Source organism: Octopus sinensis, linkage group LG28 (assembly GCF_006345805.1).
Source record: "Octopus sinensis linkage group LG28, ASM634580v1, whole genome shotgun sequence".
Classification (NCBI taxonomy): domain Eukaryota; kingdom Metazoa; phylum Mollusca; class Cephalopoda; order Octopoda; family Octopodidae; genus Octopus; species Octopus sinensis.
In genome coordinates, this window is record NC_043024.1 from 15,893,171 (window position 1) to 15,917,805 (window position 24,635).

The 24,635-nt window shown below is 39.6% G+C and overlaps 1 protein-coding gene across 1 annotated transcript in view; it reads left to right on the top strand.

Moving 5' to 3' along the window:
• Positions 1-24,635, top strand: part of LOC115225693 (glutamate--cysteine ligase catalytic subunit-like) — a 58,832-nt gene that overhangs the window by 13,250 nt on the left and 20,947 nt on the right. The window contains exons 4-12 of the mRNA XM_036514619.1: positions 4,901-5,008; positions 8,072-8,137; positions 9,597-9,713; positions 10,647-10,705; positions 11,375-11,592; positions 14,566-14,682; positions 17,109-17,247; positions 19,298-19,410; positions 23,771-23,857. Of these exons, the coding sequence (XP_036370512.1) occupies positions 4,901-5,008; positions 8,072-8,137; positions 9,597-9,713; positions 10,647-10,705; positions 11,375-11,592; positions 14,566-14,682; positions 17,109-17,247; positions 19,298-19,410; positions 23,771-23,857 (1,024 nt within the window). The remainder of the gene's footprint in view (positions 1-4,900; positions 5,009-8,071; positions 8,138-9,596; positions 9,714-10,646; positions 10,706-11,374; positions 11,593-14,565; positions 14,683-17,108; positions 17,248-19,297; positions 19,411-23,770; positions 23,858-24,635) is intronic.

Consider the following 24,635-nt stretch of genomic DNA (forward strand, 5'->3'; position numbering starts at 1 on the left):
ATGGGGAGGCGGGATATGCTCGGACCCCACGAGCACTGTCTCACCACTGATGCTTTGGGTTCTTCCTGCGTTGTATTCATGCGGTTCCATCCATACGCAACATTCGTGCGACATTCTTCCGTCGATCTTAGGTGGAAGGTGAAGAAATTCAAAAAGCCAGGGCCAGATATAAAAATGCCTGTTATTAACCCTTTCATTCGCGTCTTCCAAATCACCTCTCTTGCAATTGCTACTACGATGAGAAAGCAATTCTTACCTTCTTTCGATATGAAATCTGGTGGGTCAATTTTTATTATTTACTCAGTCGATAGCTGTATTCTTCCTGTACTTGACAACAGTTGTTCGGCATAAACCCACACATCTGACATCTCCGAACACTGAACAATAGCGTGCGGGACGGTTTCCCTGTCCCGCCCACATCTTGGACAGGTCGGTGGACCAGGGCCACCATGCCTTGCGAGCTTGTTATCCAGTGTCTTCGGCCCGAATGTACGTTGGAACAGACTGGCCAACTGATTATCGTCGAGACCTAGGGCTTCCCCCAAGGTATCGTCACCTTTCACCTCTACCAACCCTCTATAGAAGAATGTGGTAGAACCACTACCGCAGACGTTGTCCGAGAGATGGAATGTCTGGGGAGCCTTACGACACTCCGTAAACCATGTACCCGACTTCGATCTACGATAGAACCAGGTATTCGGTCCACCGAAACAAGTGAACTTGGAAAACATCTGTTTCGCCAGCTGAGACCACACCCGATCACCATCCAGATGGATCTCAATGCGTGCCTGCGCATCATCAGCCAAGGCATCCCTAGCCCACCCTTTAACTGTTGTCAGCAGCAAATAGAGCGTCTCACAAGCGGATTCGAACCCTTCCACAAGAAGCGTAAGAGCTGTCTTTCCAGCTTGCTCAACCACGAATCAGAGCTGGGAACGACGGTTAGGCGGTAGGTGATGACTGATGCGATGAACACATTGGCCACCTCCGCCCTCCCTTTCAGGGATAGCCACCACCAAGACCAGGTCTTTGGCTATACGGGCCACCCTGCTCGCTACTTCGGCCCAATTCTTTTCTGTTTGGAGGCCTGGTCCAAACTAGACGCCTAGCGACTTAATCGGACCCACCGTCCAATGTCCCACGACGCTGTCAGGAGGCATCGACTTGCCTCTCCAGGTGCCGAGCTGCAAGCCGACTGACTTTTCACGATTAACCTTTGCTCCTGCCACCGTCTCGTATTCCTCAATGGCCTTGCCTACCCTCTGTAGGTGATCCATTTCACTTACGATGATGGTGATGTCGTCCGCGTACGCTGAAATCGATTCTCCAGAATCTGGCTGTCTCGGCATGTCGCTCAGTTTTCGCAGCAATGGCTCAAGAGCCATTACATACAAAATCGGGTAGAGCGGACACCCTTGACGAACCGAGCGTTTGATGATAAACGGCTTAGATAAAAAGCCATTCACCAAAACTACCGAGTCGATGTTGTGATAAATTTCAATGGTCCACCTGAGGGAGCCAAGACCTAGGCCGAACTGCGCCAGAACGGACACCAGGTAATGATGGTCGACCCTATCAAAAGCCTTTGAATGGTCTAAATGGACCACTGTCCCTCCCTTGCCAAAATCGTTATTAAATCCCTCTGCAGAGTACCGTATAAGATGGAGATTCTCCTGGATGGATCTACCGGGAACGGCAAATGTCTGTACCTTCTCGATCAAGCCACCCGCGACACGCGCCAAAAATTTCGATAACACTTTGGCCAAAATCTTCAACTCTGTGTTTAGCAGAGTGATGGGCCGAAAATTATCAATGCAATCCCCTTGTTCGTGTCCTTTCTGACAAGCGTCACCACTCCCCGGCACACAGATCTGGGAATGAACCAATTCTGCTGCCAGTTCATGTAGACATTCGCTAGCAGGTGCCCGAAAATGTCTGGCATACAGTTCGTAGCGTAGACCATCCAGGCCCGGTGCCTTACACGCGCCGCAGTCCGCCATAGCTTCAATTACCTCCTCAGATGTGATCGGCCCTTCACAACGCTCCGCGTCCTGCCCGATAGGCGCGACAGCCTGGCGAGGAAGTCCGTTAGGTCCCACATACTGTCCGGTCCACTGCCCCCGCCGAAAAGCTGAGCGAAGTGCTCCTGAGACACCTCACACATCTCGAGCTCGTTTATCAACTTACCTCTTGGTTCATGAAAGATCGAATTGTGCTATCGTTGTCACTTTGGGCTTCCATCACTCGGGTCCATCCCGCGGCCTTGATTCCTTCATAACCCAATGCACGAATCCTAGCTCTGACAATGCAACCCATATGTTGGGATTCGAGGTGCTGGTTTAACACCAGTCTCTTGGCCGTCACCTGAGCTGCAGTAAATACAGTAAATCCATAAGAAATATTATCCCAGGATAAATCCTGCAGTAGCAGGCTCATAAACAGTGTCTACACATTAAGTATGATACGTAGGTGTCTAGTTTAATTAAATACGTTTCAATTACGTATACTGTATTTTTAATCAGATAGACGGCTATTCGTAACATCAGTGAATGATTTGCTCACACTTTCTTATATCAGAGACAATAAATTCTTGCCGGATCATGTGGCTGGTTGTGAGTATGCGCCATTGAAACGGTCTTAAAAAATTGAAATGCATCTGGTTCTTTCACTGGCCGTTGCTGGGGCAAATTTATATTTCCTTCTGATATCAAATTTGAGCGCAATCAGATGGAGGACGCCTGAGATCCTAGAAGACACACACAGAGACAGAGACAGAACGGATTTTATATAATATATATATATATATATATATATATATATATATATATATATATATATATATATATATATATATATATATATATATATAGAGAGAGAGAGAGAGAGAGAGAGAGAGAGAGAGATAGATAGACTTTTTTGTATTCCGAGAAAAACGATTTTACAAATGCACATTCTCACGGCTTTATCGGTCGCATTCTCACCTGGAATCGATTTTTGTAATTTTTTTCAAGACTTACACACGCCCTGATACCGTCAGTATCTACATATCAAATTTGAGCGCAATCAGATGGAGGATGCCCGAGATCCTAGAAGACACATACACACACAGACAGAACGGATTTTATATAATATACATTTATATTTTATATAATATACATACATATAATATACATACATACATAAAATCCGTTCTGTCTCTGTCTGTGTGTGTGTCTTCTAGGATCTCAGGCATTCTCCATCTGATTGCGCTCAAATTTGATATGTAGATACCGACGGTATCATGGTGTGTGTAAGTCTTGAAAAAAATTACAAAAATCGATTCCAGACGAGAATGCGATCAATAGAGCCGTGGAAATGTGCATTTGTAAAATCGTTTTTCTTGGAATAGAAAAAAAATCTATCTTTATTTCTTCTTTTGCTGGTGTCTCAATTTTAGGTTAAATCAGTGTTTCTCAAAGGGAAGGCCTATGGGACGGTCAGACAAGTTGTTTTGAGAAAATTTAGTTTAAATGTTTGACAACTCAGACGGGGTGGGGCGTTTTGCTCGTATATATGTGTGTGTGTGTATAGTTCAAATCTACAGAAAACAAAAGACGAAGACAGGTGTAGGAACAACAAGCAGGTGTGTTAGTTTGACGCTCGAGAAGAATAGAAAAGTTTTAGACGTTTCGAGCCTACGCTCGATATATAGATATATAAAGATATATAAAGATATATAAAGACAAAGACATCCGCTATACACGATTTAAGCAGTGTTTGATTAAAACAGCTATGGCTGTTTTATTCAAACATTGCTGCTGTTGCGTATTCCGGATTACTTTATCTTTTATCTGTTTCTTGTTTCAGTCATTTCACTGCGGCCATGCTGGAGCACTGTCTTGAAGAGCTTAGTCGAACAAATCGACCCTGTGACTTATTGTTTTTTTTAAGCCTAATACCTATTCTATCGGTCTATTTTGCTGAACCGCTAAGTTACAGGGATGTAAAAACAACCAAGGTTGTCAAGTAGTGAAGGGGAGCAAATGTACACACACACATACATATATATATATATATATGTATATATATATACGACGGGATTCTTTCAGTTTCCGTCAACCAAATCCACTCATAAGGCTTTGGTCGACCCGGGGCTATAACAGAAGACACTTACCCAAAATATCACGCAGTGGGACTGAACCCGGAGCCATGTGGTTGGTAAGCAAGTTTCTTACCGCACGGCCACGCCTGCGCCTATGATAAGTATAATCTATATATATAAAACTCAACTTGTGTGTCTGTGTGTGTATCTGTGTGTGTGTCTGTGTGTTTAACTTCCCGGCACATCTCTTCCTATCCAACAAATCATAGAACCACCAAAAATGGGTCTCTTAAAGTTTAGGCGAATGAAAATTGAACTGCGCTATTTCTGTTCCGAAATTCATCTCACACGTGCAAAAATCGATAATGTGTTTGTTTAGGCCTTATCCCATGCATTGAATAGTGAACTTTACTCAGTCAGCTGTTTGATGTGAACTGTGTTCACCACGCGTGCAAGCATACGTAAATTGCATGAAAAATTAAAAAAATCAAGATATAAAAACGAATCGCCGTAAACATTGTAGAAATTCAGCAAAGAAATGAAATTTCGGGATGTAGCCTGGAGGGGTTTTTTGTATTAATTGTTTGGACTTTGTGAACAATTGTTTTCATAACATTTTTAACGCTTTCAATTAAATGTGGCCATTTTGCGTTGAGTCTGCAGTTTGAATCACTTTAACCAAATTTAGCAGGCCGGATTTTTGATCATCACGATACATCGCCAGCGACTCCCTGAAACTCTCCCCTGAAATCCCCGTTGAGCCGGGCAATACTGCTAGTATATAAATATATTTTCTCTTTATAAACAAAAATATCAAAGCGTGTGGACCCCAGAATATGGCGAATATATGATGGAAGGCAAATCCAGAAATCCTTTTGGTAGTTCTATGGCTGATCTGAATCGTATAGAAGATTATTTTAAGGAAAGGTAACCATAATATTTTTTATTTACTTTATTTACATTTATACAGAAATATTTAAGACTTCATTCATTTTGTAAAAAATAGCAACGTTGATTTCTAACAGACAAATGCCTGGTTCTCCGTATTTCTAGTGGCCACATATTTGAACCTATAACGCCTGTTGTTTGTATATATGTACATATGTGTACGTGTGTGTGTGTGAGTGTAAATATATGCATATGTATATGTATTGTGGCACTCTGTCGGTTACGACGACGAGGATTCCATTTGATCCGATCAACGGAACAGCCTGCTCGTGAAATTAACGTGCAAGTGGCTGGGCACTCTACAGACACGTGTACCCATAACATAGTTCTCGGGGAGATTCAGCGTGACACAGTGTGATAAGGCTGGCCCTTTGAAATACAGGTACAATATAAACTGGAAGAAAGATTGAGAGAAAGTTGTGGTGAAAGTGTACAGCAGGGTTCGCCACCACCCCCTGCCGGAGCCTTGTGAAGCTTTATGTGTTTTCGCTTAATAAACACTCACAACGCCCGGTCTGAGAATCGAAACTGCGATCCTACGACCGCGAATCCGCTTTTCTAACCACTGGGCCATTGCGCCTGATATGTATAGTTGTTAAGGTATGCTCATATATATATATATATCTATATGTGTGTGTTTGAGTATATGTGTATAATTAAATACTTAGAATAGGCAAGAATTGGTCCAGGCCATGACCAACTTAATAGCACCACTCGGAGAAGACATTTAATGATGTTTTCCATTAGAGTCAATCTGTGGGCATCGCAGTCAAATAAAGAGTAATTGTTTGCAGAGATATATCTGGGTGTAGATGGGTCATCTGAAATTTGTTGGAGGATGTCTAGATGCCTATACAGTTGTAAACCTCTGTATATATATATATATATATATATATATATATATATAGGATGTCCCCAAATTAAAACAACCAATTATTTTAAATTTTGCCAAAGCAAGACATTGTTAGATTTCGGGTCCGGGCGATGCAATGCAATGGTAAAGGAAACAGAGTTATGACATTAACGCATTTATTCGATATGACCACCTCTGTTTCGAATCACAGCCTGAAATATAGGTGCAAATGATTCACACGCGGCACGCAGCTGTTCTTGTGGAATCGAAGCCCATTCCTGGCGCAGTTTTGCCTTCAGACTGTCGATCGAAGCATGAGGAATACTCAAGACCATGGTCTCCAAAATGGACCAAACAGAAAAATCCAGTAGGTTGAGATCGGGGTTTCTTGAGGGCCATACATCCTTACCTATGAACGACGGAATGTTTTTTTTTCTGAATCCAATGTTGTGTCTCTTTGGAGCTGTGGGGTCGTTTCTTGTCCTGTTCGAGGCCCCATGGTGTGCCTTGAAAGTGCTCATTCGCCCATGGAAGCAGTTCAGCTTCGAGAATGTCGCTAATGTATCTCTGGGTGTTAATTTTAAAAACCGATGGTACAAAATCGAGGGGAGACCTTCCAGTGGCTGTCACAGCCGTCCAAACCCTAACTGACTGCGGATTTTGACGTCGATTTACGAGTCTACCCTCGACTGAACCAGTTGCACTCCAAAGTCGGTCAGTCTGGTGGTTTACTCTCTGTTTGATGTCAAATTTCTTTTAATCAGTGGGCACCAAGTTGGACAGCGTGCCTTCAGCAATCTGATGGAGGATAAGACGACTTCTCTCCAGTCTCTTGGCCTTATTATCTTGCGTGAGCTCATGACAGCGGATCATCTTGTAGCTGTGGGTCCTGAGATCTTCCTTCAGTCCTCGATATATCGATGTTTGGCTCATTTTGGCTGTGGCAGCCAGTTAAATGATGCAACGACTGGGATTTCATTTCTCTGGTACTTTTGATAATCTGGGGAGTTCGTACACTTCTTTTTCGGCCACGTTTACATCGATAAGCGGTGGAACCAGTCTCTTGAAATTTCTTCACAATTTTCCAGACTGTTGTTCGATTAAATCTAGCTTTTTTTTTTTTTTGCTATAGCTATATTACTTTTTCCTCATTTGTGAAGGGTTATGATTGTATTTCGGTATATAGCCATTATCTTTAAGAAGTCTAAATTTCTTTAGTCTGAAACAAAAACAAGACACACTAAACTTTTATAACGATGTATAATTTTCATATCTTATCACATGTACTGATAATTATTAAAGTCCGAAACTTTGGTTGCCTTAATTTTGGGACACCCTGTGTATGTATATATATGTGTGTGTGTTTGTGTGTGTGTGTGTGTGTGTGTGTATGTATGTATGTATGTATGTATGTACGTACGTACGTATGTATGTATGTATGTATGTATGTATGTATGTATGTATGTATGTATGTATGTATGTATGTATACTCCCACTTAAAAGTGGATGTTGTGTAAGAACACAGAATACTGTTTTAGTTAACATGAGAGAACCTCTTATATGGACTTGTTTACATCGCTAGCAGGAGACAGTCAACGCCATCATCGCCACCGAGACTACCAGATCATGTAATTTCGGCCTTACTTGGCTTTGTCACTAGCAGACACCTGACTGCTGGAAATAGCAGCGACTACTCCGCTAGCGATATACATAAAATCACAGTACCTCATGAGGCACTGGCGTCATAGTGGGCTTATTGACAAATAATTAAGGATTTCAAACTTTGGCACAAGGCCACCAATTTTGAGGAAGGGTGTAAGTCGATTACACTGACCCCAGTGCTCAACTTGTACTTATTTCATTGACCCCGAAAGGATGAAAGGCAAAGTCGACCTCGGCGAAATTTGAACTCAGAACATAAAGACAGGCGAAATACCACTAAGCATTTTGTCCTTCGTGCTGACAGTTCTGCCATCTCGCCGCCTTTTACTGACAACTAATAAATGGCTGGAGAGAATAAATATGTTCTTCACGGTTGACCTCCGTCTAAACTACAAAACAACCACAATATATTTAGTGTTTTCTCTTTTTGCCGTTGTTTTTGTTGTTACTTTCTAAGTGTAAAATGTATAAAATCTATTTTGTTCAGTCTTATGATACATCAAGAATCCATCTTGTTAATATTTTAGACGTAAATCCATAAAACAATTGTTGGGCCCAGATCAAAGTCTAGTTACTTCAACAGTTTTTCCAAGGTAAGTGAAATCTGTAAACCAATCCCGATTTCAAATTTTCACACAAGGTCAGCACTTTCAGGTAAGGAGACAAGTCGAATAAATCGACCCCAGTATTCAACTGGTATTTATTTTACCAATCCCGAAAGGAGGAAAGACAAAGTCAACCTCGACAGCATTTCAACTAAGAACTTAAAGACGGACCAAATGCCACTACACATTTTGCTTGGCATACTCTTTTACTCTTTTACTCGTTTTAATAATAATAATAATAATAATAATAATAATAATAATAATAATAATAATAATGATAATAAGATATTTGTTTTGCAAGATTTTTGATCTGAAATCATGTGTTGAAACAGATATTGTATTTAGGAATGGTCATTTTGCCAGTTTAGCCAGTAAAAACACACGCACTATATATTTGGTGTTACTTTGCTTCGGTGTTATTTATTTTTTACATTAATCTTAATCTTATTTCGGCCACAGTTCTTTCGCTACACTCCTGTGACCTCATCAGTGGTCCTTTGCTTTCTTCTTTCTTATTTGTGTGTCTCTCCTTACTAACGGTCAGCCATGTATTCCTATTGTATGCGTCTTCATTTGCGCATGCGTATAACTCTATGTGTGTCTATGTTTAGTTAGTGTGTGTGATGAGGTCACAGGAGTGTGACGAAAGAACTCTGGCCGAAATAAGATTAAGGTTAATGTAAAAAATAAATAACACTGAAGCAAAGTAACACCAAATATATAGTGCGTGTGTTTTTACAGGCTAAACTGGCAAAATGACCATTCCTAAATACAACAATAATATTAATCTTTTCTACTTTAGACACAAGGCCCGAAATTTTGGGGGAAGGGGCCAGTCGATTAGATCGACCTCAATATGCAACTAGTACTTAATTTATCGAATCCGAAGGATGAAAGATAAAGCCAACCTAGGCAGAATTTGAACTCAGAACGTAACGACGGGCGAAATACCGCTAAGTATTTCATTCAGCGCGCTAACGATAATAGTTTTTGAAGCATGACCAGTAAACAAGTGTCACCTTAGTCTGCTGGTTGTGGACGGCTGAAACTTTCCATCATACTCAGAAAAATAAGCTGTGTTTTCATATTATTATTATTATTATTATTAAAATGTTTCAAATCTTGGTACAAGACCAGCAGTTTTTTAGAGGGAGAAAGATAGTTGGTTATATCGATCCAAGTACTTAACTCATACTTTATTTCATCGACCCCGAAGGAAAGGAAGAAAAAGTTGACTTCGGTTGATTTGAACTCACAACGTAAAAATCCAGAACTGCCATTAAGCATTTGTCATTTTATTTTATTTTACTTGACACAAATCGGCTGATATTGGCGACATTACATTAACAGGTTTGAATAGTTATTTTTATATAGAAATCGTATAAAAAGGAAATGAATTTTAATTATATCTGATCGTAATTAGTTTTAATTTTGCTTTCTATTTCAGACTGGGCCGACCTAATTTCACTTTCCCCTCTTTCGAACCAAACAAAAATCCAACTGAATTGCACCAATCGATCTTCTTAGCAGATGCTCCTCTGTATTCCCATTTTCCGTTATTTAAGTGAGCCGTTTACATTTTTTACGTATTTTGTAGCATGTTAACGTTTTTCTGCGTTATTGAGTAGTTCAAATATCAACGGGATTCACTGATTTTTTTTTTATCTTAGAATAAAGTACCTGTCAATGACAGGGGTCGATGTAACCTACGCTACCATGTCCTCTCACAACGCGTAACCATTTCCCTATGTTAGATAGGTTAGACATCAGCATTTGGTCACAATACTTCTCTCTATCTTGTGTTCAAATCCTATCAAAGTCAGTATTGTCTTGCATCTAAAAAAACTGGTAGAAGACAGAAAGACTCAATACCAGAAACAAACCAAAGAGAAAAGGCAAGAGCGAATATAGAGTCATTGATAGCTAAATAAAGTTCTAGAAACAAAGTAACTACAGCTAAAATATAACTGTTGCTTAATAAAGACATCCACACGCGCGCGCGCACGCACACAGAGACAGTGAGTGAGTGAGAGAGAGAGAGGTGGGGTATCAGTTAAAATTCTTCCAATTCACTTGTATAGATTATTCTTAGTTTATCTTCTATCATAAGTATTTTCCCGGCTGGTGAGTTCAGCCATTTTGTTTAAAGCTTTCATGGAAACTCAGAAGAGACAAATATAGTGTTTACCTCCGATGAAGTTTCTGTATCAGATCCACTCACAAGGCTTTAGTCGGCCCGAGGCTATTGTTGAAGACACTTGCCCAAGGTTCCACGCAGTGGGACTGAACCTGGAACCATGTGGTTGGGAAGCAAGCTTTCTAGACAGCCATTCCTGCACCTTATATGTTAGCAAGATTAAAGGTAAAAGAAGTTGTTTTGTATGATAGAATGCAGTTGCAGCTGAGGTTTCTATATTTAAAAAGACTAAACAGGAACCATGATCTTCGAAATTGTCAAATTTTCAATTCTTAAATATTTTATATTTTCCCAATCAAGTCAGCGAACTCAAAATATTGTGAACAGAAGAAAGGAAAGAATTTCCATTAACGTACCGAGTAAGTATATTAAACATAAAATAGATTGTCTTTCTAATAAGTGAGATATCAATATATTCATATATAAATTAGTACACAAACTTTTGAACAGTTTTTTTATAAGTAATATGACTCTTACATATTTCTTATAAGTAATATGACTCTTACATGGTTCGAATAATGCTTCAATTTATTTCAATATTTCCCTCAATAATAATAATAATAATAATAATAATAATTAATGTTAGAACTGTAATGGAGTTATATATTGCATTGGTGCTCAACGCTGGGAGCACATTTCGGTGTAGCCGGGGCCGTTGTAAGCCAATGGAGGCGTTTGAATAACTCCTGTTCTTTTGCCACTCAGTTGTTATTTAATATCAATTTTTTAAATAAAAGCGCAATTTTCAAAAATAATTTGGAAACCAACATTTTTAACCCCTCAGACGAGGTCGAAATTAAAGGAAACTGGTTCTTGCAAAGGATACTTAGCTCTGTGTATACAATGAGTTAACAATTCAGTTCTTTTATTCAAATCATTTCTTCCTTCAAGCAAATTTTGTAATAATATAATTATATATCTCGATTTATAATTTGCATAATATTTCTTCGAAATATGTCATTCCTTATTGTGCATTTGATTATAATTTGTAAACTGGTTCTGCCTCGAATATAAAATTGTTGTTTCAGTTTATAAAGATAAAAATACCATGATGCCATATGGGGAAGACTTGTCTGTGTATGGAGAAAATAACGAGATGAAGAAATCATTGAAACCCGGCCATATTTACATGGACACGAAACTATTTGGGCTTGGTTGTTGTTCCCTCCAAGTTACATTTCAAGCTGCTGATATAAAAGAAGCTGCTTACCTCTATGACAATCTGATACCGCTTACTCCAATTATGGTAGGCATCACTTTATATATCCGTTCGTTATCAACAGATTTTTTTTGTTTTTAGTAGAGCTATGACCCTGAAGTTTGTTAACAGAATACTACAGCGTTAACTGTTCTAAACCAGGCATTTAACTGTACATTAACATATTCTGTCAATATAGACCGCCTTACAAAATATGTTGCACTGTTAACAAATATACTGTCAATATAAACTAAAATATCAACATATCCTACAGTGTTTACATTAATTATGCTTACTTGCTCCTTCTCGTGCTATGCCTGGCTCAAAAGGGCCGCTTTTCCAGTTTCATTGGCGTATAGGTTTGCTAACTGGTCAGGACGCCAGTCCGTCACAGGTGAGCTGCAAGATGCAGGAAGGAAGAGTGAGAGAAAGTTGTGACGAAAGAGTCAGCAGAAGTTCGCCATTACCTGCAGCCGGAGACACGTGAGGCTTAAGTGTTTCGCTCATAAACACACACATCGCTAGGTCTGAGATTCGAGCCCGCGAATCCCTCGACTGCACGTCTGCTGCTGTAACCACTAGGCCATGTGCCACCAGTTACATTAATTATACTATGAATATATATATCACACTGTTTAAATATATAATGCCAAAGTGTATTATACTGTTAAAGTATACAAACAATTCGTGGCACTATATCGGTTATATAGTTTCATGTACATATAGTTTCATGTACATGACAAGTACCATCATCAGGCGCCTGATGAAAGTACTTGTCATGTACGTAAAACTATTAGTAGTGCGTGTAATACATGTGGAGTGAAACGCATACATTAATATCGAACTCTCGTTAAATGGCATACTCTTCTTGTTGACCTTTTTACGCAAATCAATTTATTGTATACTAGCAGTATCGCCCGGCGTTGCTCGGGTTTGTAAGGGAAATAACTATATAAGCATTTTTAGAGAGTTACTTCCTTTATAGATGCCAATTTGGGCTTTCTTAGCCATTTCTGTTTTGGTGTCTTCAAGCCATGAAGTCGTTGTTCTAAAAGAACGCTGGTCTCCTTGACAACGCTTTACGACGTTAATTTTCTTACACTCCCTTCCCCACAGCTTCACGAGGGAGGGAAGAAGGGGGAGAAGCAAACAGGTGCAGGTGTGACCATGGACGCCAACTCCGCCACCATCGACACACGAAAAATTATGCATTAAAATGGAATAAAAAATGATGTTAAATTATTTTTAAAATCGTAGACTCATCGTAGACGCGCGCTAATACTCAGACGGGCTCGATATTAATCACGACTATAAGATACCCGAATTTGGTTAAACTGCACCGCAAAATGTGGGAGTAGTTAGGAATCTAAACTGCACCGCAAAATGTGGGAGTAGTTAGGAAACTACAGTTTTATATATATATATAGATATGTGTGTCTGTCTGTGTGTATGTGTGTGTGTATAATTAATCCAAAAACAAAAAAAGAGAAAAAAAGCAACAACAACACGAGGACGTGGTACATTCAAAGTATTGAAAGACGCTCAGGGAAGGAAAGAAAGGGTGTTTTACGTTTCGAGCAAAGCTCTTCTTCAGAAACAGGAGACAGAGGAAAGTCCAAGAGAAAAGGAAGACAGAAGTTAAAAAATCGCCAACAATCCCCATGTATATTATTAAGTAAGGAAATGGAGTTATTTAATGGATATAAATTTATTTATTTATTTATTAACACTGCCTACAATTGTTTTAATTTACACTCAACGCAAATTACAAACATATAGAATAAGGTTGAGGTGTCTCAACCGATCAACGTATTTTCCTTAATGTCCTTTTGCCTTGATGAATTTTGATATTTTGCTCTGAATATTCAAAGTGCAAACTTATTTTATTCTATCTATTTGTAATTTGTATTGAGTGTAAATTAACACAATTGTAGGCAATGTTAACAGATAAATTAATTTATATTCATTCTCTCCATTTTGTTACTTAATAATATATACCATAGGAGCAAATAGTTCCTTCGAGTTCCTATTTGAAAAAACTTTATTCCTACCAGCGAAAATTTTATGTTGTTGATGTAATAAGAATTTATAGATCTCGAGAGAAGGCGAAATAATTTTTAGTTTCTGCAACACTGGATCCCGAAGCAGATAAATAGTCACTACTATCCAAGCGTTATCTGCTTCAGGTTACACCGTTCAAAAAAGAATTATTTTATGGTTTATGAATTCGTATGATGTCAATAATTTTTAAAATAATCTATATTCCATTGTTGTAGTGTTTCTAAATAAGAGAGGGTGTATATAGTCCAATCCATTATACACACCCGTTGTACTTTTTTTAGCCCGGTTAATATATTATTTCTTCGATCTCTAAAGTATCAAATGTAGATTATTATGTTATAAATTCTTACTATGGATTTATAGAAAGAATATTAGTTTAAAAGCTTGGTACAAGGCCAGCAAGTTCAGGGGATGAATTAGTTGATTATATCAACCCCAGTTCACAACTGGTACTTATTTTATCGACCCCGAAAGGATAAAAGGCAAAGTCGACCTCAGCGGCATTTGAACTGAGAGGCCGCTAAGCATTTTCGCCGGCGTGCTAACGATTCTGCCAGCTCGCCGCCTGGTTTATAAAGAGAATATTACGTTTCATTCCTTCTAACAGTAAAGGGCATTGAATTAGCTGAATCGGTAGAGCATCGGGAGAAAATGTCTTGTATTCCTTCTTATTCTTTGCGTTCTGAGTTCAAATCCCTCGGAGGTCAACTGTACCATTCATCTTTTCTGCGCTGATAAAATAAAATACCAGTCATTTACTGGAATCAATGGCAACCATAGAAACTCCTCCCTCAAAACTGGTGGCCTTGTACCTTACGTATAGTGGTTTCTACTTTAAGTAGAAACCACTATACGTATCTCTAATTTTGATATTTAATTCTTATATTAAATTGCTTATTATACATTGTTCTATGGTGTTTCATCTACTCTTAAACGAATGTTTTCGTCTTTTATCTTCAGTTAGCCCTGACCGCTGCCGCTCCCATTCATCGAGGATTTTTGTCTGATACTGACTGTCGCTGGTGTGCTTTGGTTCAGTCTTGTGATGACCGAACCAGACAAGAACAGGGGTTAGAAGTGAGTTTCAATATATTTATCTCATTCTTTAAAAGCAAAAACCTTGTGAAAAAAATGAATTAAAAAATTCTCTCCTATTTCTAAGTACGAATCAATTTGCGGTATAAATATTTTAAAGAAGACCTTTAAGCAATGCAGGTGAGAAATAAAGTAAAATATCTAAGTTGAGGCCAGTAAATAAATGCAAAGACAAAATATTGTGTCACTCTATATGGGCTGCTTAATGTTTCTATTATATGCGGGAAAACCTTCTTATCAAATCTGGAGCACTTCATAGAAGACGAGGGTCCCAGCTGATACAATCAACGGAACAGCTTGCTCGTGAAATTAACGTGCAAGTGACTGAGCAATCCACAGACACGTGTACCCCTAACGTAGTTCTCAGGGAGATTCAGCGTGACACAAAGTTTGACAAGGCTGGCCCTTTGAAATACAGGTACAACACATTTTTAGCAGCTGAGTGGACTGGAGCAACGTGAAATAAAATGTCTTGCTCAAGGACACAACGTGTCGCCAAGAATCGAACTCACGACCTTAAATCGCGAGCCGAATGCCCTGACCACTAAGCCATGCGCCTTCACCCATTATCAAATACACTATAAAAACAACAGCTATTGCTCGGAGAACTCATTTTCAAAGAAGTCGATAAATTTAATACTTAAATCAGCTTCAAAGTTCCGATTCAGATACTGAATTCATAATTATGTCGTCATAGAGTGAAATCCTGTTTAGAATGGAACTTTGGATTGGATCATAATCTTAATGTCTTCGAAAACTGTGTTAGGCTTCCTTCTTTATCAATGTTTGTTCCTTCTCGAGCCACACCTGGCTCATAGGGTCGGTTTCCCACTTTCCTTGGCGTATAGGATTCCCCACCTGAACGAAACGCCGGTCCGTCGCAGGTGAGCTGCAAGATGCAGGAGGAAAGAGTGAGAGAAAGTTGTGGCGAAAGATTCAGCAGAAGTTCGCCATTACCTTCTGCCGGAGCCGCATGGAGCTCAGGTGTTTCGCTCATAAATACACACATCGTCCGGTCTGAGATTCGAACCCGCGATCCCTCGACCGCTGCTCTAATCACTAGGCCATGTGCCTCCACTTCTTTATCAATAGCATTTATTAATTGATTAAACATGTGAGCCGAAGACAATAAGCTTTAACTGTTGCAGTCATCTTGATATCACCTTGATCTGCTGCTTGTAAACCATATGTGCTATTTAGCAACATAAGCATTTATCTAACATTCGTATGTTGGTGCTGCAGATTTTGTACAATGAACAGTGTATTACCTACGATCAGTGGCAGCACATGAAGACAGAATAAATATTCTGTCTTCAGAATATATTTCTTTTTTTTTTATTTTAGACAGAAAAACTATGAAAAAACAATCTTCAAACATTGAAGTAATAATCCAGATACATTTACTTGTTTTCTGTAGGACTGGAGTGTAGCTTTTAAATATTCGGCTGGGTTCACAAGATTGGGTTTTAACCAATAGTCTCTCACTGCATTACCTCCTCGTCCCATCCCAGGTATTAACGTCAAACTATGATTACGATAAAAGTAAACGTCGCCCTTTTCAAGCCTAGCGAGGCTCATGGGTTCGGTTTCCCGGTTTCTGTGGCATATGTGTTCTCCCAGCTGGACGGGACGCCAGTCCATCGCAGCATAACTCAAGAAACAGGAAGAGAGAGTGAGAGAAAGTTGGAGCGAAAGAGTACAACAGGGGTCGCCATCACCCCCTGCCGGAGCCACGTGGAGCTTTTAGGTGCTTTCGCTCAATAAACACACACAACGCCCGGTCTGGGAATCGAAACCGCGATCCTCCGACCGCGAGTCCGTTGCCCTAACCACTACGCCATTGCGTCTCCACCAAACTATGCTTAGTAACTTAAAAACGACTATCGATGATTACATTGCTATGTAATGGGTCGGTCGTGTGTGCTGACAGAAGACATATCTTTCTTTTTTACTACCCACAAGGGACTAAACACAGAGGGGACAAACAAGGACAAACAAAGGGATTAAGTCGATTACATCGACCCCAGTGCGTAACTGGTACTTAATTTATCGACCCCGAAAGGATGAAAGGCAAAGTCGACCTCGGCGGAAGTTGAACTCGGAACGTAACGGCAGACGAAATACGGCTACGCATTTCGTCCGGCGTGCTAACGATTCTGCCAGCTCGCCGCCTTCAGAAGACAATCTTAACTACATGAAAGAATTATTGGAAAAGTGTAACTTTCCTCTGTTATTTCTTTTAATTTTTTCCTCATGATGGAAAGAATAAAAATACTGTTCCTATGTCATAAATAGAAGTATGTTTTTGTGCTTTTACTTTATGATATCTTCTCTTCATGTCATAAATAGCAGTTTATTCTTGCATCTTTGAGTCATTGTTTTGACTTTATATTTTCTCTTCTTATTAGCCTTTGACAATTGGTAACAGTTTGATCAAGAAAACCCGTTTTGATACAGTAAGCAGTTACCTGTCTGTGAACGACAAGTTTTATAACGATTTCGATTACAGTTATGATGCTGAACAGTATGGATTATTGAAGGCTGAAGGTATTTAGAAATTCTCTAAAAATATTTTTAAAACAATTGCAGCGTGGAAGGTGTTTATAAGCCATTTAAGAAACTCACAAAACCGTTAGATTCACTTCAACATTTAAATTTTATTTGTCAAAATATTTTCGTCGCTTTGAGATAGCGACTGACAAAATTCCGTGCTATGTTTTTTTTATTCTGTATGAAAATATAATCATTGACCTGTTGACAGAATTATGTATAAGTGGCAAAAGGGATTTATCTTCGTCTACGGAAACCTGCTCAGTTTGGCCCTGTCTCAAGTAACCTTTGACCGTGAAGGTCATCGTCATCATTGTTCGACCGTGGTCGAGACAATGGGATTTACCATGCTACGCCAGACTTCACGGTCCATCATAGCATTACGGAGGTCGTGTTGCTGGATGCCTGTATCCCTGGAGATTACATCAGGGTAGGAGAGTGTGCGCCCTCTGGTATTGCGAGTAGGTGCGTGGCTTAGTGCTTAGCGTAATCGGCTCTTGCTCATAAGGTTGTGAGTTCGATTCCTGGCGACGCGTTCTCCTTGAGCAAAATACTATATTTCATTTTTAATCTAGTCCATTCAGCAGGCAAAAATGAGTTGTACCTGTATTTCAAAGGGCCAGCCTTGTCACATTCCGTGTCACGCTGAATCTCCCTGGGAGCTAGATTAACGATACATGTGTCTGTGGTGTACTCAGCCACTTGCTCTATAATTCCACAAGCTGGCGGTTCCGTTGATCGGATTAACTTGAACCCTCGTCGTCAAGTAGGACAACCCTCTGACGCTGCCAGCTGTTGCCATTTCCAATATCTCAAACATAATGGAGACAGTTTCAATCATTCTCTCTTTCCTTAATGACTACACTACGATTATAATAATTCAGATATGAATGTTACTCACACACACACACAAACACACACTTATTCACACACACATATATATATAGATATATATAGATATATGTCTATATAATATACGTGGAGGCGCAATGGCCTAGTGGTTAGAGCAGCGGACTCGCGGTCGTAGGATCGCGGTTTCGATTCCCAGACCGGGCGTTGTGAGTGTTTATTGAGCGAAAACACCTAAAAAAGCTCCACGACGCTCCAGCAGGGGGTGGTGATCCCTGCTGTACTCTTTCACCACTCTTTCTTCTGCTCGCTTATTCAAAGGCTAAAACAATGCATTGTGACCAGCGATGTGGAACATCTGATGGTCTGGTCGGTCACGTGATCACGTGATATAATATATATATATATACATACATACATACATACTATATATACATACATATATCTATATAATATACATGCATATATATATATATATATACACACACATATACATACATATATATAATATACCTATATAATTTATATCTACACACATATATATATATATATATATATATATATATATATATATAAATATACTCTTTTACTTGTTTCAGTCATTTGACTGCGGCCATGCTGGAGCACCGCCTTCAGTTGAGCAAATCAACCCCAGTACTTATTCTTTGTAAGCCTAGTACTTATTGCCGAACCGCTAGGTTACGGGACGTAAACACACCAGCATCAGTTAGTGCCACGCAGTGGGACTGAACCCGGAACCATGTGGTTGGTAAGCAAGCTATTTACCACACAGCCACTCCTGCGCCTATATATATATAAAGTTTCTGTGTATAACAGTATGAACATTTTAATTCAGTTACATCAGTGAGGGGCAGGTAACTCTTCTTGGATGATGTAACTCAGCTGCAAAAATGTTTAACTTAAGGGTCGTAACACAGTCTGGCAACAACCCAATGGTTGAGACGAGGATATGATTGAGTGTGTGTGTGTGTGTGTGTGTGGTGTGTGTGTATGTGTGTGTGTGTGTATGTGTGTGTGTGTGTGTTGTGTGTGTGTGTGTTCGCGCGTGCATACGTATGTGTGAGTGGATGTGTATATGTGCGCATGCCCGTGTGTCGGTGTGTATTATCAGTTCTTTCTTGAAAGCATGTTACAATTATGTAAATTTAATTGGTTAAATTATTTGTTAATTAATCAGGTGTTGATGAAATGATGTCCAAATACGTTGCCCAACTCCTGGTCAGAGACCCAATCGTTTTATACAAAGAGAAGATCGATCAAGACATAATGAATGATACGGATCACATTCAGGTAAAACATAATTCTTGAATGCTTTTTATTTAAAAATAAATTGGTTGGAGTTATCAAGGTAGAAATTAACTCTATGATAGACTAATTTTTGCCTTCCCTTGACCTTCGACACCTGATGGAATCGTAAAGATTCTGTCGTGTTGTAGCGTGTATTTCGAACATTTTACAATCGATCCGATTTCTTCCAGAGAGAAACAGACAAACAAACAGACAGACAGACACGCACATTGTAAGACTGATACAGGAAGAGAAACAATAAAGAAAAAAGAGAGAGTGAGACATGAAACATCTTCAAAATTGAATTGGTATATTCGTATTTATCAAGACTCGAAATTATGCAGTGCGAAGTTTATTTTGGTAGGATTGGGATTCCGTATCGCAGAGACGGAGAGGAAATAACGCAACCCACTCTATCTGACACCCTAATGACTCAGCCAATTTACCACCTGATTCCTAAGTCTCTGTACTCCTTAATCGTCAAAAGGGACGTATTAAGTTTCCAGTAGCCGGGACCTCTATATAACTTATATATGTCGAGCTTATAGGTGACCATCTTGTGATCACTGTAGCTGGCCATGTGAAACTGTGGACACCGAGCTATCTTCTTATCTACTTTTCTAATTAATATTCTATCTAGATAAGACCTGGAAGATCCGTCGCTATTTTCCCATGTCCACAATAGAGCATTCGGAAATTTCAGTCTGTATGGATCTACCAGCTCAAAACGTCTTAGTAGATCCTGGTAGCAAGCATTACTTCTATTAACACATGAGCCAACAGAATCTACGCGTGCATCGCAGATTGTGTTATAGTCTCCTACCACAACTAAAGGATGTGATGTACCAAGAAACTTCTCTAGGTTCCGATAATACTCAGTTTGCCCCGTATCTTGAGGTGCATAAATTGCAACCAGTTTAATAGTCTTACAATGGGTGAACGTCAAGTCAATGACGACCAGCCTACCTTCTGGATCTGCAAAAATCAACTTTTTCTCAGAAATCCAGTTTCTTTTTAATATGGCCAACACCCTACTCCCGCTACGAGGACAGCACGGAGAGATGAATCTCTCGTAACCGTCAAACAGCGTGAATGCTTGACATGGACTTACCTTTGTCAGTGGTACTCTCTTTTTCACTGGTTCGTGGGGTGATATTCTGACATATTTCCTCGTACATCGACTTGTTAAAATCAAGTCTTGGAGGAATCACGTAAGTTGGGTGGTAGTTTTCAAGATGCAATAGTTCATTTTATCTATTTTATAAATGGCAATATTTTCTGGAGTCTTATGGTGATGTTTGTAAATTGACGCCGTTGGTATTTGCTTTAACCTTTTTTTTTATTGTTTGTTATTATTTATTGCAGTCGGCATTTCCTTATATTCGTTAGATTTTCTTGGACTTGATATCGGGAAAAGATTGACTGGGCTTGGCGGATGAGGGGTGATGTTTGGGAGAGGAGGGAAATCCCAACTAGAGGTGCTAGGGGGGTCTTATCGCCGATGGGGGAATAGGATGGAGAGGAATCTGATATTGTTGATTTTGGGGAGGAATAGTGGTGGGGTGGGGTAATTTTTCTTTGAGTGTCCTGAGTTTTTCTTTTGGTTGTTGTAGGTTAGGGTTGAGTTGGTTGTCATTATTATTTTCCCTTTTTTGGGGGGTCTTACTACCGACCAGCCGTCTTTTTACCCGGCTTATTGAACACCATCAGTGCCGTGGTTCTGCTGGTCGGTCTTTTGGTTTTCTTCTTCTTCTTCTTCTTCTTCTTCTTCTTTCTCCTTGCGGGTGGGGCAGTTTACCCGAATGTGGTCTTTTTCGCCACATTCGTAACATCTGGGTTTCCCGCCCTTCACCATTACCCGCAAGGTGGTTTCTTCTCCGATGTAGATGTTCTCAGCAATTTCTTCTAACGTCTGGAGGGCCGCTTGAATTATGATCTCAAGCCCTTGGCCTCGCCAGTGGTATTCTGAAAGCTTCAATTATCTTGATTTTATCCTCAAGCCCCATTAGAAGGGCTGAGATAATCCAGATGACATTTATTTCTGGTGGGATTTCCTCAATAACTATTTTGGATGTTCTCCTACCCATATAAGTTGGTAATAAAATGACTTCGTTGGTTTTCATCGGTTAGAGCGAGTGTTTTATAGCCTTTTCCTCATTTTTGAAGTACGCCACTATTGTGGCGTATCTTCTCCCTCTGGTCAAGAACTCGATGTCTTGCCAGATGGATTGTAGACACTTCTCGATTTGGTCTTTGGATGCCTTGTCTATTTTCTTGTCTTTTATTATCATTGTCTTATATGTTATTATTTTCCTCCTTGTTTCTTCGATGAGTTCGTTAGGGAGGGTGGCTTTAACTTCAAAACCTTCCCTTTCGAACATACCTTTGTGTTGCCGCAGTGAATCTAGCTCTATATTCAATTTATCTTTCCTCACACCGGCTGCGGTGGCAAAATTAATCTTCTTTTGGTTGTCTTCTGTTGGGTTTATTTATCCGTTATTCATTTTATCGTTTTCAGCATTTATTTTTCCTTCTTGGTTCCTTTTTCCGTTTACTGCATTTATGTGGCTTTCGTTCACATTTTCGTTCATTTTGTCTTGTTTTACAATTGCTCTTTGGTTAGCTTGGTCAAGGTTAGAAGACTTGTCCTCCGAATTCATTTTCACAAAAATACATATTTTCCAAAATATTTTTTCAAAAATTGTTTCAAAAATTATTTTCTCCTTTTTACGGAGGGGAACAACAGTCCGCTACGTCTGTTAAAACAAAACGTAGAACAATAACAAAAGTTCAGAAGTTAACAATAAATGGCAACAATAACAATAAATAATAAAAACAATTACTAACCAAATTCTCGCAAAGCCAAATTAACCGCAGCGTGCTATCGCTTCTGCCAACTCGCCGTCTTAGATTATGAAATTATGAAGGATTTTCTTAATACAGTTTTCAAAACAAGCATAAACTTGGGGTTTTTTTCATTAATCAAGATGTCGTTATTACGAATATTTACTGCAGACCATATTTTTATTCTAATGTAGTAAAAGTCAAAGGTTATTTTCGAATTTGCTTTTTGCTTTGTTGATAATGTGTGAACATTTTCAGAGTATTCTTAAAACAATTGTTATAATCCAGACTAAACACTTTTATTCCTATATATCATAATCTTTTCTACTCTAGGCACAAGGCCTGAAATTTTCCACTAATTTTGTACATTTATAACAATTTAATTAAGCACACAGTATTTATTCGTATATAATACATTCTTGTGTATCGTGGCACTCCGACGGTAACGACGACGAGGTTTCCAGTTCATCCGATCATACGTGAAATTAACGTATAAGTGGCTGAGCGTTCCACAGACACGTGTACCCTTAACGTAGTTATCGGGGAGATTCAGCGTGACATAGTGTGTGGCAAGGCTGGCTCTCAAGAGGATGCCAGTCGATTAGATTGACCACAGTACGCAACTGGTACTTAATTTATCGAGGCCGAAAGGTTGAAAGGCAAAGTCGACCTCGGCGGAATTTTAACTCAGAACGTAAAGACAGACGAAATACCTATTTCTTTACTACCCACAAGGGGCTAAACACAGAGAGGACGAACAAGGACAGACAAGCGGATTAAGCCGATGATATCGACCCCAGTACGTAACTGGTACTTATTTAATCGACCCCGAAAGGATGAAAGGCAAAGTCAACCTCGGCGGAATTTGAACTCAGAACGTAGCGGCAGACGAAATACCGCTAAGCATTTCGTCCGGCGTGCTAACGTTTCTGCCAGCTCGCCGCCTTTCCTATATATCATAATACTAAATAAAAGCCACTGTGAGAGATATTTTCTCTTGGTTTTCCTAACGAATAGTTAGTAATGTGTATTATACACAAGAGGAGGCGCAATGTCCCAATGGTTAGGACAGCGGATTTGCGGCCGTAGGGTCGCGGTTTCAATTCCCTGACCGGGTCTTGTGAGTGTTTATTGACCGAAAACACCTAAAGCTCTACGAGCTTTCGGCAGTGGGTGGTGGCGAACCCTGCTGTACTCTTTCGCTACAACTTTCTCTCTTCCTTCCTGCTTCTATTGTACCTGTATTTCAAAGGACCAGCCTTGTCACACTGTGTCACGCTGAATCTCCCCGAGAACTACATTAAGGGTTCACGTGTCTGTGGAGTGCTCAGCCACTTATACGTTAATTTCATGAGCAGGCTGTTCCGTTGATCGGATCAACTGGTACTACCGTCGTTGTAACCGATGGAATGCCACGAAACACAAGAATGTATCATATACGAATAAATACTGTGTGCTTAATTAAGTTGTTATAAATGTACAATATCAGTGGAAAACCTTGTTTAACATTCTATTTTAGACCATTATTGGAAGTAATTGGCACAGCCTGAAACTGAAACTTCCTGATGAGAAATCTGGATGGAAAATAGAATTCAGAACAATGGAGGTAACATTTTACTAGAAACTATCTCCGTAATAAATATTGGGTTGTCCGGAAAGTTCGTGTCGATTTTTAAAGGAAAAAAAAAGGTCAATAAATATCTGCCATTTCATTTTTCATCAACCAAATATGAACTATTTTGTTGCACAATGCGTCTCCATCTTTCCTCTAACTTCAAAATACCCTCTTCCTAGAATTGAGGTGCCTGGGAGGGTGAGTCGAAAGGTAAGCTACTATAAATCGGCACGAACTTTCCGGACAACCCAATTTTTTTGTATGCTTCATTGTATATTGGCACAGGTATAACTATTTGGTGTTGGTTTCATATCAACATGGCTCAATTTCACCACGAGTCACCTTGCAGAAGTTTTTTGTAATAATTTGGGGTTGATTGATATCTTGAGTGGAATTTGGTATATTCTTTGTCTTGTTTGAGCCATCAGACACACACACACACATGCACACACATACACACAATACACCTATATATGACAGGCTTCTCCCCAGTTTCCAGCTATATTCTTTGACCCGTCGAACACTAGCCAGACTACATGTACCAATCTGGAGGATTCAGTCAGTTATATCGATCCTGCAACTTATTTCCTCGAACTTCATAAACATCAGGACCGGTTTCCAAGAGGCGATTACGCATGCATAACTACGATCTTCTACACACGCGCGTCCGCATAGATACATTCAAGAATATATATTTCTTTATTGCCCACAAGGGGCTAAACATGGAGGGAATAGACAAGGACAGACAAACGGATTAAGTCGATCAGAT